The sequence below is a fragment of the Prionailurus viverrinus genome, chromosome B2 (assembly GCF_022837055.1).
Source record: "Prionailurus viverrinus isolate Anna chromosome B2, UM_Priviv_1.0, whole genome shotgun sequence".
Classification (NCBI taxonomy): Eukaryota; Metazoa; Chordata; class Mammalia; order Carnivora; family Felidae; genus Prionailurus; species Prionailurus viverrinus.
The window spans coordinates 66,344,858-66,361,097 of record NC_062565.1 but is presented as its reverse complement, the minus strand read 5'-3'; the positions used below and the strand labels follow the sequence as shown (position 1 = coordinate 66,361,097).

The 16,240-nt window shown below is 42.3% G+C and overlaps 1 protein-coding gene across 2 annotated transcripts; it reads right to left on the bottom strand.

The window, feature by feature from the left end:
- Positions 1-2,208: 2,208 nt before the first annotated feature.
- Positions 2,209-2,772, bottom strand: LOC125165793 (cancer-related nucleoside-triphosphatase-like). 2 transcript variants are annotated; one of them, XM_047859116.1, is made up of 2 exons: positions 2,484-2,772; positions 2,209-2,294 (listed from the first exon to the last, which is right to left on the bottom strand). In XM_047859116.1, exons 1-2 carry the CDS (start codon positions 2,770-2,772, stop codon positions 2,209-2,211), a joined length of 375 nt encoding a protein of 124 aa, XP_047715072.1. The 2 variants fall into 2 exon arrangements, with proteins under 2 accessions (XP_047715072.1, XP_047715071.1); XM_047859115.1 differs by lacking the exon at positions 2,209-2,294 and having other exon boundaries at positions 2,296-2,772.
- Positions 2,773-16,240: the final 13,468 nt, after the last annotated feature.

Below are 16,240 nucleotides of genomic sequence, written 5' to 3'. Positions count from 1 at the left end.
AGTACTCCTCAAAATTGTCAAGGTAATTAAAGCAAGGAAAGTATGAAAAGCTTTAACAGCCAAGAGGAGCCTAAGGTGAGATGATAACTAAATGTAATGTGGGATCCTGGAACAGATAAAGGACATTAGATAAAAAACTAAGGTGATCAGAATGAGGTATGGACTTCAGTTAATAATAGTATATCAATATTGGTTCATCAATTGTGTTAAAAAATAAAAAGCGTATTAAAATTTTAATAGTTATTTAAGTAAAAATTGATTCGAATAAGGCAGTATCCAATCTAGCAGATAAAAAGGAGCTCTAAGGAGCTGTACAAAATGAAAGACTTTTATAGGCAAAAGGGAAGAGGAACAAGGAAGTTATACTAGGCAAAAAAACAAGTTGGTTATTACAAAGTTAATCCTTTAGGGGATGACAGGTGTCTATCATTATTTAACTAGTGCTGACCAGGCGATTCCTGACTAATTGATTTAAGACTCCATTTCTGGGAGAGCTGAAAGTGTAATTAAATTTAGTTTCAGTTTGATGGGTTTCGTGATGTGGTGCTTAGCATAAGCAACTCCATTTTGGGCCTGTTGTCTTGTTTTCGACAATTACAATAAATGTATCATATTAATATAAGATGTTAATAGGGGAAACTGGGTGTGGGGTAAATGGGTATTCTTTGTATTATTTTCAAGATTTTTCTGTAAATCTAAAGCTATTCTAAAAAATTAAGTTTATTTAAAAAAAATTAGTAGGAAGAATTCTTGCAAGCCTTACCAAGAAATAAAGAAGATACTGATAAAATCTAGTATGAAGAGGGGTAAATATTGACAAGCACCACAGGTATTAAAAAAAATTAGACCACCTTTCCAGGAAGCATGGGGCTCTGCGCTACCCCATGGCTGCTGTGACCCTCAATAAGGGACACAGTGACTGAAACATGAAGCTAGTTGAGGACAGCTACCACTGCCTTGGGGGCCTCACCAAACACATCAAGTACTTGGGACATGATCTGGGAGGTGTGCAGCTTTGCCATATACAATTGGCTTGCCATGGAGCTAAGGGGAAGCAGGCCCAGAGGTTCAAGAAAAAGGTGGAGACACACATCTGCCAAGAGGAAGAGAGGGGAGCTGAGTACTGTCCTGGCTGCCATGAGGAAAGCAGCTGCCAAGGACTGAGTCCTGAGTCCTTTCCCACCTCTGTGCATAATAAAGCCTTTTCAGGAGAAAAACAATTAGATGAGGCAGAAATCTTTTTTTTTTCTTTTTTTATAAGTTTGTTGATTTTGAGAGTGAGAGAGCGTGAGGGGGTGAGGGAATGCGTGGCACAGAGAGAGGGAGAGAGAGAATCCAAAGCAGGCTCTGCACTCTCAGTGCAGAGTCCTATGTGGGCTCCAACCTGTGAAATTCAAGATCATGACCTGAGCCGAAACCAAGAGTTGGAGGCTTAACTGATTGAGTCACCCAGGTGACCCCAGACCAGGCAGAAATCTTAATTAGTAATGGCAGCCAGACCCTGTAAGAACTTTAAAGGGCTGAGAGAGAATAATAGTCAACTGAAGACTGTTTATCTAGCAAAACTCTCCTTTTAAGAACACAGGTGGAATGAAGGTCTTTTCTGGGAGGAAAATAAGAGTTTACCCTCATGAATGGAATATTTATTTATTTACAACCACCACATTTATTTTTATTAAGCAATAAGCAAACAAATACACAATGAGATGGGTGGGGAGGACCTAAACCGGCTTTTTCTCTGAACTGTTTTTAAAAACCAACTAACTGGTATCCCTTTAAGCTGCAGCTGCACCTGGAGGTATTTAATTTTCATGACATGCAAGACGAATTAGGTGGGGACCACTCTTCTCTTCCTTCCCCAGAACACATTTATAAACTTCAATGGCGGTGAGTTCCATCTAATACTCTGAAAGCCATTTCTCATTTCATAACTTACCAAAATCATATGCACAACTGCAAGAGGGAATAAACAAACCCCTCAGCATAAATAAGCCACAGTAGAGTGTTAATCTTGGAGCGTCAATCGAGTATTAAGGCCAAGTGATCTTTTAAACATTTTATGGAGGACAGCTGTCAGACTTTCTCTGGAAAAGCCCACAAGGCTTCCTAAGCCCCAACGCCTACATCTTTGACTGGCGGGGCACTGATGAGGTTACGCATGAACCCGCACATCTCTTCAAGTGCACAAGGCAGGGCCGCAAACCGTCTTCACTTCCTGCCACTCTGCACACACGTCATAGTATCTGGTGAAAGGTGGTTTCTGTTTTCCTTGGTGACGCTGAACACCCGAACATCTTACCTGTTTCTCAGCTCTTCCACGAAGGCCAGCGGCTTTCCTTTAGTTGTGGGATTGTGCCCAGAACTACACACTCCTGGGGTGGACAACGTCTGACGAACAGCCTGGACGAAAGGCTGACTGAGCAGTTCTGCTTTCCCAGTCTCATCCATGACACACACCCTCTGCCCTGGGTCTCTGCTGGGACCTGCGTTCCTCAAGACCGGAAGTGGCGACTGCTCCGAGGGAGTCAGATACACCACGTACTGCCGAGCTCTGCACTGGCGTTTTCCAGGCAGAGGCTCTGACCCAATTCTAGACCAAACTTCCTGCGTGCAGGATGATGTGACAACGTTGAATCCTATTTCCTCCCTGTCTGACTTTTGCGTAAATCCATTGACAGGCACACCAGAGGATTTTAAAATCTTACTGGCTTTCTGGACCAACGCTGTTTTTCCAACTCCTGGGGGCCCCGTGAGGAATACGTGCCGGGCCATATCTAGGTGGGTCGGGGTCAGGGCCGTGGTCAGGGTCCCTGAATGGAACTTTTAAAGGACATACTTTAGGAAAAAGAAAAATGTCCCCAAGCTGGAGGTTCCAGGGAGAATGGCAGACATATCTAATTTTACATTTAAAGCCACATTAGAGTCCAGTAAAGAGATTAAAAAAAAAAAAAAAGACATTAAACCTGAGAAATAGGCTGTCAGCACAGAGCCTGATGTGGGGCTTGAACTCCCAAACTGTGAGATCATGACCTGAGCTGAAGTCGGATGCTCAACTGACTGAGCCACTTAGGCACCTCATCTTCCTCCCGTTTGACGCTTGAGACCCCTACCCCTTTCTCCTTAGCTCAAGATGGCATATAAGCTTCCACTGCCTGTCTTTGGGTTTCATGTCTTTGGGGATTTCATACATATGAAATTCGTTTTTCTCCTGTTAATCTGTCTTATGTCACTTTAGTGACTAGAAAGAAACTAGAAGGTAAGGGAAAAGTTTTTGGTCCTTACAGTCCCTCACTCTTAGTCATGACCTAAGTGGTAAGTTAATGTACAAATTTAAAGATAATTGTAATTCATAAATAAGAAACATAAAATGGATATGTTTAATCTGTAATTATTGTAGGAGGATAAGTATCTGGGTATTATTTCTTTGATTAAGTATAGATAATGGCTATCAAATATAAGTATGCACATTTTCTCTATATAGAGAAGGGTGGATTTAGTAAACTGTGACTAGGCCAAAGGAATGTGAAAAAGTATACCAAGAATAGGAAGAATGAGCAACAATGATGATCACATGCAAAAGAACAAAACAGATGGTCCAATGGTGCCTCACAATAATAATGGATTAAGTGTTCTAAGAAAACAGCTACCATGTATATGCGATAGAGAAGTTGTGAACTATTCGTAGACCAGGTTGGGGCACCTGGGTGGCTCAGTCAGTTGGGCATCCGACTCTTCGTTTCAACTCAGGTCATGATCTCACGGTTCATGGGTTCAAGCCCTGAACTGGGCTCTGCAATACCAGTGCAGAGCCTGCTTGGGATTCTCTTTCTCCCTCTCTCCATCCCTCCCCCTCTTTCACTTGTTCTCTCTCAAAATAAATAAAAGTTAAAAAAAAAAAATAGACCAGGTCAATACATGACAAAGACAATAGAATGACAAAAACACTTATCAAGCAAAGCCTGTATCATTTAAGGAGAGAAACAAGAAACCTGAAGTCCCAAGGCTATAGCAGGTGAATACGTACTATAAAAAGGGGCCCAGGCAGCTCTGGCAGGAAGCTGCTTTCTCTGCATCTCTCAAGTACTCCCAGGAGTGAGGTAGAGGAGGGTGAGGGGGGAGGGGAAGTGAGGGGAGTCTGAGAGAGAGGGTGGGCTTGCACCTGTAAATGGAGCCCTACCACTCCTAGAGTCAGTGGGGGCAGAACCCTGAGGTCACTGACAAAGACCACATGGCAGAGCAGAAAGAACACCCCCTGTGGCAGGGGGCCAGTCTTTGAGATCCACAGATGTCTGAGGTTCCAAAGCACCTGAATGCTGCCCCAGTCTACCTCAAATTTGAATTCCTAAGAGTGTATATGATTGTGACCAAGCTGAAAGATATGTAAGTTTATAAACAAACTTTCCACATTTCTGCCTGGGAAGGTCTTCAAGGCCTTACCCTTGCAAATTGTAGCCCATTGCTGAGGCCCTGAGGTAAAGCCAGGCCTCTCTCTCCTAGGGTCTTGTGACATGACCTAGAGCCAGAGGAGCTTTCCTGGAACCTCCAATTTACTCACCCTGTGCCTTAGGGCTAGTGGCTGACCCTGGCTACTTCCTACAGGGGTGCCTGGGTGGGCCCTAAGTACCTACTGCAAGAGACATTTTTAAACCCAGCAGAAGCTTCCTCAATTCTGTAGGCTGAATCTGGAGTACCATGTTACCACTAAGAGAAATGGGGAAAAACAGTAATTTTTCCTGATTACATTATTATGAAACTTAAGGACTTTTGATGTTGTATAGCATATACAGGGATTCATACATGGTCAAATGGTCACATTGTACACCTGGTTTTTATTAACACCACTATTTGCATTAACTAGGGCTGACTGGTTAGTAAATGAAGACAATCACTGTAACTAAGTTAATAATCCAGTGTTTAGCTATTTGCCTAGGGCCTCAGGGATAAAAGAAAATTGAATCATCCCTAATGCCATAAGGAGTTTATAGTGTAGTGTGAAAATGTATCAACATGAAAAGTGATAAAGAGGCAGGACAACCCATTATTTGATGTTCTCACCCTGCTCTTTCCACATCTGTAAAATGGGTATAATCATATCTATTTTCATAGGATTATAATGAAGATCCAGTCAAATAATGTATATAAAGCACTAAACAGAACCTGACCTACACCAAATGCTCCATAAATGGTATTCTTGGGATCTGATCCAGAGGTAATTGGTCAGTGAACCCAGGATATGCATATTCAGGCTAAGATGGAATCCTTTTCCTTTTATTTATGATAATACTGAGAAAGTAAAGTAACTAATAAAATGATTTAATCCAGGAAACCTATTTGGAATTACAGGAATAATGAACACTTATAGATGCTTTTGTTCTAGTCATAATAAATTCTGTACTAATGTGTTTTGCTTTTTAAGCTATTAAAAAAGACATGACAAAGAAAAATAGGCTTCTTTTTCACTAAAAGCCAAGAAGAATTGAATAAGTTTGTCATCAATGTTTCAACACTTAAGAACTGATTTATAGGGGCGCCTGGGTGGCGCAGTCGGTTAAGCGTCCGACTTCAGCCAGGTCACGATCTCGCGGTCCGTGAGTTCGAGCCCCGCGTCGGGCTCTGGGCTGATGGCTCAGAGCCTGGAGCCTGTTTCCAATTCTGTGACTCTCTCTCTCTCTGCCCCTCCCCCGTTCATGCTCTGTCTCTCTCTGTCCCAAAAATAAATAAACGTTGAAAAAAAAAAAATTAAAAAAAAAAAAAAAAAAAAGAACTGATTTATAAATCTTGTTTAATATCAATGAAACATTTTATTTTTTAAATTAGCATCAATGAAAGAATAAACAGTAATGTTCTTCCCAATCTACAAAAGTGCCCTGGAACATTAAAGATTCTAGCCACACTCACCAAATACAAAACACTATGGAAAGTTAGAATCAGCCATTTGTAATTCTTACTTTTCCCATCTTGGAGCAAGCAAACCAAGATTGCTTTCCTTGACAATACTAATGTATATCTATGTATGTATCTATAAATGTTTTTTTTAAGTTTTTTTTTTTTTTAATTATAACATGTTTGAACCTTTAAACAAGCATCTACGCAGGAGAAAGGTGGGTAGAGCACTGACACTAGTTTCCCCTTAGTCACAGGAGCAAAGGCAGAGTTAGACTGTGCCTCTGAGGGTAAGTCTCCTGACTCAGACCACCCTCCCCTGCACTAAGGTCCTGATCACAAAGATCACACTGTTTTGGTAACAGGTTCCTGGACAGTCTCCGAACCTATTTCCAGTGACTGCATGGCTTCATCCAGGCTGGTCATCACTGCAGTGGAGAGGGAAGCACTGGAATGAACATCCTCTCTTTTAACAGACTTCTTAAGGCTGAGCATCATTATGCCTGTAAGAAAAGCATTGAATTGAGCAAGTATACTGCGCAGGAGAACACAAAGGAAACAGGGAAAGTGACTCCACAGAAAACACTGCTGAGTCTACCTTATTGGTCACCTTAGAGCAGGCCACCTATGTTAGAATCACCCAGAACACCCAACAAAATAATGACAGCTCATATTTATCAAGTATTTTCTATGTATTCTAAGTGCTTTGTTGTATTCATTCATTTAATCCTTGGGAAAAACCTATGTGTAGGTTACAACAACTAGACCCATTTTATAGGTAAGGAGACTGAGGAACAAAGAGGTTTTGGTTTGCCAATATGCCGAACTCCTAAGTGGGGTCTCCTAGGTGGGGTTGGGGGAAGTGGTGGTGAACAACCCGCATTTCTTTTTTTTTTTTTTTTAAACGTTTATTTATTTTTGAGACAGAGAGACAGAACATGAACAGGGGAGGGGCAGAGAGAGAGGGAGTCACAGAATCTGAAACAGGCTCCAGGCTCTGAGCTGTCAGCACAGAGCCTGACGCGGGGCTCGAACTCACGGACCGTGAGATCATGACCTGAGCCGAAGTCGGACACTTAAGCGACCAAGCCACCCAGGCGCCCCATCAACCCGCATTTCTACAGTGCTCTTGGGTTCATTTGAAGTCTGAGAATCCCTGAGTACAGGACTTCCCAGGCTCCAGTTTTATCTCAGAAAGTGGGGTCCAGATGGATTCCTTCCCAACTTCTGAAAAGACAGGTGGGAAGGGACTAGGGTAGGAGTTCCTTATGGTTCTGCCTTCCGTGGGTTTGCCAGCTGTCTCCCACAGTGCCGTATTCTAGGGTTTCTCCTAGCGTCCCAGGATGTGAAAGGAGTCCCAGGCTTGTGGGAGGGGAGTGGCAGAAGTGAAAGTTCCCGTGGCACAGCCCAGGTCCGCGGCACCCTGTGCCTCGGCACAGCATGCTCCTCACCTCCATACAGTTTCCTTTCTGGCTTCGCGGCCAAAATGCGAATCAGGCTTTTGGCACGCTTCCGGTATCGGCGCTTCCCCAAGATAAAGATTTCAACTTTGCCCTCGGAGTCGGGCTCTCCCATCCGGAGCAGGACTTTGAACTCCTGTTCGAACCTTGGGAGGAGGGTTCTACTTGGACCTGTGGAGAATGCAGGGTTCCCAAGGGATTAGCGGGGGGGGGGGGGGGGGGGGGGGGGGGGGGGGAGCGGGGCGGGAGGGCGGAGGGGGGGCCTACACCAGGAGTTTGCGGGGGCGGGGGGGGGGGGGGGAAGGTCACTGGGATACACTAGCCACTGCCTTAGGTCTGCGGTGGGTGGTTCAATGTGGTTACCGGAGACCAAGGTGGGGCCCTGTGGTAAAGATTCGCGTGTACTCACCAAAAATCTTTTCTAGCCGACGTGCTTCCACGTGAAGCACTGATGGTTTCAGAAAGTGCTTAAACCTGCACCAGTCCCGTCGAGTGTGTAAAAGGAGCCAGTTCGCGTAATGGGAACACTTACTGCTGGCTCCTTGGCTGTGCGATCTATATTGGGTCGTCATCAGATACGGCGCCATTGCTCGTGCCTGGGCCGCTATCCGCAGGAAGAGAAAATCCCACGTGGCCGGGAGGCGGGACCAGACTGCTCGCAGTCTGTCCAAAGCCCGGTTGGTCCCTTCGCAGGCTCCGCCCACTCCAGGAGCGCTTGCCCATTGGCTCCCTCAAATCCGGGTAGGGCAACAGAGTCCCAGCAGTGCCTAGCGCCAACCTGTGGTCAGGAGGTTTGATGTCATCGTGGCTGAGCATGGAGGAAGCAGGATTCCAACAGTGGCCATCTATGAGTTCCATTGTTTTCCTGATAATGAATGTTACCAAAACTGTGGGAGTATGAAAAGCACATTGCTCACCAACATTAGGTATAGTTCAGAGAGATTCATGTTCCCCAGCACTGGATGCACCTGTATGAGGATTACCTCTGTAGTATCAAACAGCTAATATGACAAATTGTGGTCTTTTTAAGTAATTTATAACAACCTGTGAGGAAGATACAGTTATTATTTCCACTTTTACAGGTTAGGAAGTGGAAGTGGTGAGACTAGGACAGAAGTGCATATATTGTATAGTTACCATAGATTCCCAAACACAGAATTTAGACTACTTTATTCTTCATCAGGTTGCCAATTCTTGCGGAAGGGGCAACTTAAAAATCATGGTTCTGAATGAACATGGCCCATCTCCCTCCCAGGTACTTTAAGAGAATTATATGTCTTATTCAGAAGCTATTTACTTGGTTGGTTTTTTTTTTTTTTTTAAGTTTATTTATTTTGAGAGAGAGACTGAGCAGAGGAGGGGCAGAGAGAGAGAGGGAGAGGGAGAATCCCAAGCAGACTCCACACCATCAGCATGGAGCCTGACGTGAGGCTTGAATCCATGAACTGTGAGATCCTGACCTGAGCTGAAACCAAGAGTCAGGCCTTTAACCGACTGAGCCACCCAGGCAACCCTTTTTTTTTCCCTTAAGCAATACAAATATTGAATTATGTTAGACACCTGAAACTAATATGTTAATTATATCTCAATAAAAAATGACATTTCCAGATGCTTTTTAAGGTTATCTGCTAGAGTATAAGGTCCTTCAATTGCAGGAACCACCTGTGGGTTCCAGTGTTCTGCAAAGTGCCCTTATAGGATGGAATCAGTAACTATCTATTGAATAGCAAACAATGTCAAATTGTACAGATAAATAAATGCAACTTTTATTTTCTATAATACCTCAAAAAATCTGGATAAATCTGATAGATAAAAACCAATAGAGACGAAACATTGCCAATAACAGTAAGTCCAAGTAGGGCTCAGATCCAGTTTCTGTGTATTCCTCCCCTCCCACTTCATATTGTGTTGGCTTCATTTTCATGCTGGTAGCAAGATGCTTATAACTCTTTCCCAAATCATATGTAGTCCCTACCACTAGAAGAAGAGGAGGGACAAAATCATTTTTATGTCTCTTTTCAGAAATGAGAAAACCTATTCTGGAAGCTTCTTAGGCTTTATCTCATTTAAAAACTGAGACATATGCCATTTCCTACTCAGGTCACCAGGAAAGGAAATGAGATTATCAAGATTAATTTAATAACCTGGTATTGAATTGATATTAGGAGCTACTCACATCATCACTACAAGATTCTTTTTCTATATTTTCAAGTCATCTGGGAGTTGAAAATGTTTTCCTATTGTCAGCCAGAGATTGGCAGAATGATAGAGATGCTGAATAAGAAATGGACTTCCCTGAGGGCCCCTGGGTAGCTCAGTCAGTTGGGAGTCAGATTCTTGATTAAGGCTCAGGTCATGATCTCACAGCTTATGAGAGAGAGCTCCAGCTGCACTGACAGTGTGGAACCTGCTTGGAATTCTCTCTCTCCCTCTGTCTCTGCCCCTCCCCCACTTGCACGTGGATTCTCTCTCTCTCTCTTTCTCAAAAACTAGTACATAAACATTAAAAAAAAATCAAATTCAATGTAGAAAAATTGTTTTTGAAAAAAACACATCAATTTTTTCACGTAAAATTAAAAATATTATCTGCTGACAGCACAGAGCCCCAGGTGAGCCTTGATCTTACTGACGGTGAGATCTTGACCTGAGTGGAATCAAGAGTTGGACGTCTAACCGATTGAGTCACCTAGGCACTCCAAATCTGATTTTTAAAAATTCTCATCACAAAAGTGAAACAGTTGCTTTATTTCACCAAAGGGTTGGTGTTTGAGAAAGTGAATATCAACGTGCATAGAAAGCGAACTAGAAGGTTAACTTTGTCGGAGTAGAAACTGAAGCCTCCTGATAATACTGGCATCACTTACTTACAAATGTTTTGAAATTTTTTTGCCCCCCAACACAAAGGCCATACCAGGGTACCACAGGAAAGCAATAATCTATTTTTTAAAAATGTTTATTTATTTTGAAAGAGAGCAATGGAGGCAAGCAGAGAGAGAGAAAGAGGGAGAGAGATAGAATCCCAAGTGGGCTCTGTGCTGACAGCTGGATTTTGGGCTTGAGCCCACAAACTGGGAGATCATGACCTGCCCTGAAAAGAGTTTTTTGTTTTTTTTTTTTTGTTTTTTTTTTTTTTTTTGTAGCTACTTGCTTAAAATCATTAAGTCAGAAAATCTTGCTTGCTTCATCTTCAAAGTGCACCTTAAATCCATGTTTCCTATTGTTGAAGTAACTTATTTTTCTTAAAATTTGCCCCCAAATCCAAAATAATCAAACTTCTAAGATACCTTTTCTTTTTTTTTCTCTCTTTTAGTTTATAAAGAAAAAAATAGAATATTCAGGTTTGCCTCATATTCTAAAATTTTGAGTAACTCAAACATTATGAATTTTTTTTGGTTGCCAAATTAGAATATAAAAAAACTGACAAATCAAAATAAAAGTTGAGTTTTTTTGGGCTAATTTTAATAAAATCATTATGTACTTCTAAAGTGAAAAACAAACAAACCCTTGTTCATTATACAGATTGACAATAACTATCAACACATTGATTTTAAAAAAGAAAATTCTTCAGATTGGTGACTCTTTTAGACTTCCTGGACCCAATTCCAATGTGTGTGTGTGTGTGTGTGTGTGTGTGTGTATCAGGTGGGTTCCCCCACATACAACACAATTTTTGGATACCAGCAGGGTGTCCAATAAACTCAATTCTGACATTGTCTACTGGGAGATAGCATCAGATTCCACAGGTTAAGAATTCAGTCCCACAAGACTGGTCCCCATCCCTATCCCCTTCAGATGCAGGTAGCAAGCCCCAGGCTGTTACCTGTGCTTCTGACAGCCCAGCTAAAGATTGGAGGTTCCTAAGACATCCTCCTTAGGTTTGATTAGTTTGCTAGAGTTGCTCACAGAACTCAGGGAAACACTTAAATTTATCAGTTTATTAAAGGATAAGATAAAGAATACAAATCAACAGCAAGATGAAGAGATACATAGGATGAAGTTCTTAACCAAGGAGCTTCTGTTCTCATGGACTTGAGGCCTGGTTCAGCAGCATGTGGGAGCTTTCTGGTTCCCCAGGCATGGAAGCTTTCAGGGGGAAAAAAAAAGACTAAAAAAGCTGTCCATTTGGGTTTTAATGAAGGCTTCATTGTATAGTCATAATTGGCTAAGTCACTGACCATTGGCTGATTCAACCTCTAGCCCCAATTCCCTCCACCAGAGACTGGGGGTGGAGGGGGTAGGACTGAAAGTTCACACTCTTCAATCACATGGTTGGTCTTCCTGGAAACCAGTGGCCTCCCTTGGATGGGGTCCAAAAGTCACCTTAATTAATAATGAGACACCCATTTCCCTTTTATGGTTCTGAAGCATTTTCTGGAACTGTGGATGAAGACTAAATATATCTGAGATATATATATTTGGTCATCTGTATATTTGGTCAACTGAAGGAAGCTAACTTCAAAGTGTAATGACCCAGAATTCCAAGGAAATACCTTAGTTTATCATTATGCCAAGCAAGCATTGACCAAAGAAATTGCCCCTGGTGATGGTGTATGTACTGGCTATTGTTTACTTACAGGATAGATTGAGGATACTCCTGATGGATAGCCAAGGTTCTGAGGGTAAATTGCTTGATTTTTATTCTGGACCTAAGGAAATCTAACTGATGTCTTTGGTGATGTGGGGTACATTTGTTGTTGTACTAAAGAGCAGCTCCAAAATGCCCTTTATGAAAAGGCCATGCCAGGGAACTTCAGGAAAGTAATAATCCAGTAATTTATAACTGTGAGCATATAATTCTAAGTATTACAAAGGATTTTTTTGTGCCCAAATTTATCATCAGTAAGTATAAGCAATATTCCCCAAATATCCTACCTAACTAGCTTCTGCATGCTTGGAAACTTGGAGATTTAGTTTTTTGAAAGAGACTAAACTTCCAAAAATTATGGGAAAAATTATCTCTGGCCTCAGTTGAAAGAATTTCATTGAGAAACCTTAAAGGATTCTTACATATCCTCCAGGAATAACTGATTTTTGGAAGAAGACTACCAAACCAAGAACTTCATATAAAGCCAATGATGTGAACTAGAGAGCTTCAACCCAAGGCAATAAAACAAGATACATTTTTTGGTATCTCTGCCCTCCTTTTTTTATTTTGCTCTACTTATCATTGTACTTTGGTGCCCCCTAGAGGTGAAGAGAAATTTTTCATAATTCTTTCTCATAGTTACATTTCTTTTATTTTTTTGTTTTTTTTCAACGTTTATTTATTTTTGGGACAGAGAGAGACAGAGCATGAACGGGGGAGGAGCAGAGAGAGAGGGAGACACAGAATCGGAAACAGGCTCCAGGCTCCGAGCCATCAGCCCAGAGCCTGATGCGGGGCTCGAACTCACGGACCGCGAGATCGCGACCTGGCTGAAGTCGGACGCTTAACCGACTGTGCCACCCAGGCGCCCCTCTCATAGTTACATTTCTAATCTTAATCCTTTGTAGTATTTCTCTTCCACTTGAGGAGAGGCAAACCTCTTTCTGTGTGTGTGTGTGTGTGTGTCCAGGCTATAGATATTGTTCTAAATCTAATTGATTAATGGATTTGTCATCCTCCACCAGATTTGACTAACCAAAATTTAATAGCTGTTCTTTTCAACACTTCAAAAAAATTTTTTTTCTTCTGGAATTTGAATCTTCCTGACAGTATTAATCTTAGGCTTCAGCTCTATCAATATTTAACATTGAACCCAATACTTAGCCTGACTCATGAAACAAGATTATAGAATAAAAACAAATATTAAGGTTATCCTTGCAGTATTGGTCTGTTGTCTTCAGTGACTCCCCAGCCTCCACTTGAGGAATCTTTACATATTAAGGGACTAATGATTGTCCTGCTCCCATTGTGATCAATGATACTTGTGCTTCCTATTCAGTTTGTGCAACAGTAAGTTACTACTTTTTATGCGGACATCAGGCGTTCACCTGATTATTACACAAACCTATTTTGTGTAATAGTATGGAGTAACTTTTAGAGAATTTGCAATATTTAAAGCATCTATTCCTACAGGAACTGTTTCTCTAAGAAAGATACTGCGAGACCTGAAACAAGGGAAGCATGGACTATTCAGAAGAGCTCCCAGGAGATGTAATCGACTCCCACTGCAATTTCAATAGTAGGAATAATACAAGAAAAGCTGGTACAAAATTTGTCTTTGAACCTAAGAGAAGTCATAAATGACACTACCTCTGCTCTGGAGGTCCAATAAACTAGATTAAATTAAAGTTTCATGGTGGTTATGGATGATTAAATGGCCTTTGGTTTCTTCTTGGCTAGCTAAGTGTTTGCTTTATAGAAAACACTGCTTGTAGCACCTACCTAAAACACTATTGGTTAGGTAGAGCAGTTAGTAGTTGTTAGAAGAAAGACTAGCTCTCTAGAACACATTCAGGTGGATTTGGGGATCTGATTTCATGGTCTGGGTTTGAAGTCTAGGCTCTTTGCTTTGCAACCTGTTAATAGGACTAATAATCACTTTGTTTCCAGTAATTACCTGTATTTTAGTTGACCCATGTATCCTGTCCAGTCTTTTTTTTTTTTTTTAGTTTACTTATTTATTTTGAAACAGAGAGAGAGAGTGCACGAGTGTGCACATGCATGCATGTGCGGAAGCGGGGCAGGAGCAGAGAGAGGGAGAGGAGGGAGAGAGAAACCCAAGCAGGCTCCACACTGTCAGTGGGCTCGAACCCATGAACTCACATGATCTAAGCCAAAATCAAGATGCTTAATGAACTGAGCCACCCAGGTGTCCCTATCCACAGGTGTCCCTATTAAATGCTACTGTGCAGTCATTATGTTCTTAAATAATTCAGCATCTCACCTTGTAATAAAAGACTCATGCGAAACTAACTGCAGTACAAATGCAGACAGTGTTCTCCAAATAGTCTTGTGATCAATGGATTCTGGTGATAGTGTGGATCTGAACCATGCAGATGAATGTCCTGAGGGCTGGCCAATGTCCTTTGGTCAAAAGGGGAGATTGAAAAGTAAAAAAACAAAACAAAACAAAACAAAAAACCACCAAAAAAAAACCAAAAACACCCTAAGAACTTGCAGCTGGAAAGTAAACTCTAATGTTCCCTACTAAACATAAACGACTCTTGCAGAATACTTTAACCAGTCAAGACCACTCAGCGATTGTGATGCAGCAAGATGTAGAAAGGCCATTTACTACAAACTACGTGTACAACCAGACAGAGACAATGACACTCTTCAATCAAGACCACATTAACCTGCCTCCTACATAAAAATCAGGATAATCACCAGATTGCCCTATTTTTACAAAACTGGCCTCTGCTTCTCTAAACAGCCCTCAGAATCACCCAGTCAAATCCTATAATAGGCTCTCCACAACTCTTCTGTATAAAGAGGCTCTGTATTTCTGGACTGTTGCTTCTTTCTTGAAGCAGCACACCAAATAAGCTCAGGTTTGACCACACATGTGTAATCATTGGTTGGCTGGTAGTAACTGCTATGGTCTGAATGCTTGCATGCCTCCCCAGATTCACATATTGAATTCCTAACCCCCAAGGTGATGGTATTAGGAAGTGAGACCTTTGGGAAAGTTCCTCCTCATTAACGTGATTCATGTCCTTATAAAAGAAGCCCCAGAAAGCTTGAGTGCCCCTTCAGACATGCAGCCATGTAAGGACACAGTGAAAAGAAGGCTTTCTACGAACCAGGAATATCTTACCGGATATCAAATCTGCCAGTGCCATGATCTTGGCCTTCCCAGCCTCCAGAACTGTGAGAAATAAGTACTTGTTTAAAAATTTCTTTTAATGTTTATTATTTTTGAGAGAGAGAGACAAAGAGCAAGTAGGGAAGGGGCAGAGAGAGAGAGGGAGACACAGAATTGGGAGCAGGCTCCAGGCTCTGAGCTGTCAGCACAGAGCCCTACACGGGGTTCCAACTCACAGACCATGAGATCATGACCTGAGCTGTGGTTGGCTGCCCAACCGACTGAGCCACCCAGGTGTCGCGGTACTTGTTGTTTATAAACCACCTCAGTCTATAATATTTTGTAGTGTGAGCCAACTAAAACAGTGCCTGTCCAAATCTAGGGAGGCCATTTTGGAATCTTCCTGTTCTAGTGCTTTTCATCCCTCAATCCCTGCCCTCACTCATGCCCAGTAGATATGCTCCAAAATTTCTTTGAAATTAGAATGAAGATAATTTTGGATTCTTGGGCATCAGAGAGGCAAGCACTGAGGAGATAATACAATTTGGCATGAAAGGATTAAGCTCCGATTAGACAGTTACTTGGGATGGATTTTATTGAAAGGAGTTGTAGGCATGGGCTGCCCTTCCCCTAAGGCTGTCCAAGATGTGGGGTTGTTCAGGTGCCAATATTTAGCACAGGTCCTGGGCCTATCCTGACTTCTTCCAGGTTCTTTTTTGACAGGTCATTTTAGCTTGCCCCTATTCCAAACCAGGTATGAGCAATTCAGGGCAAGGATATGAGGACTTGCAGCAGGAAGCCATGGTTGACAGTATCTGCTGAGAACTTTTCCCTTCCATTGGTATTTGACATGGAAGAGAACCAGGAGGAGTGCATCTTTGTTGGGTGGCTCTTGTCTATGCCATGCCCCCTCCCCGGTTTCCAACCTTCCCCTACTCTCCCACAATCTGTCCCAGAGCATACACCCCTAGGGGTGGAGGTTCACACGTCCCTCCTCTGGTTGCAGGCCACCTTGACATAGACCTTCACTGAATTGAGGTGCACAGCTACACCCTCATTCAGCTGGAAGGTTGGTTCATAGCCACATGCCAGACCCATGTCGCCGTAGTTGGACTGCCTGTGGCAAGGCAGTGGCTATGTGATATGATATGGAGCATGGGGAGCTGG

Excerpts from the sequence above, each read along its gene's own strand:
- LOC125165793 (XM_047859115.1), bottom strand. The coding sequence starts at position 2,772 with ATGGCCCGGCACGTATTCCTCACGGGGCCCCCAGGAGTTGGAAAAACA.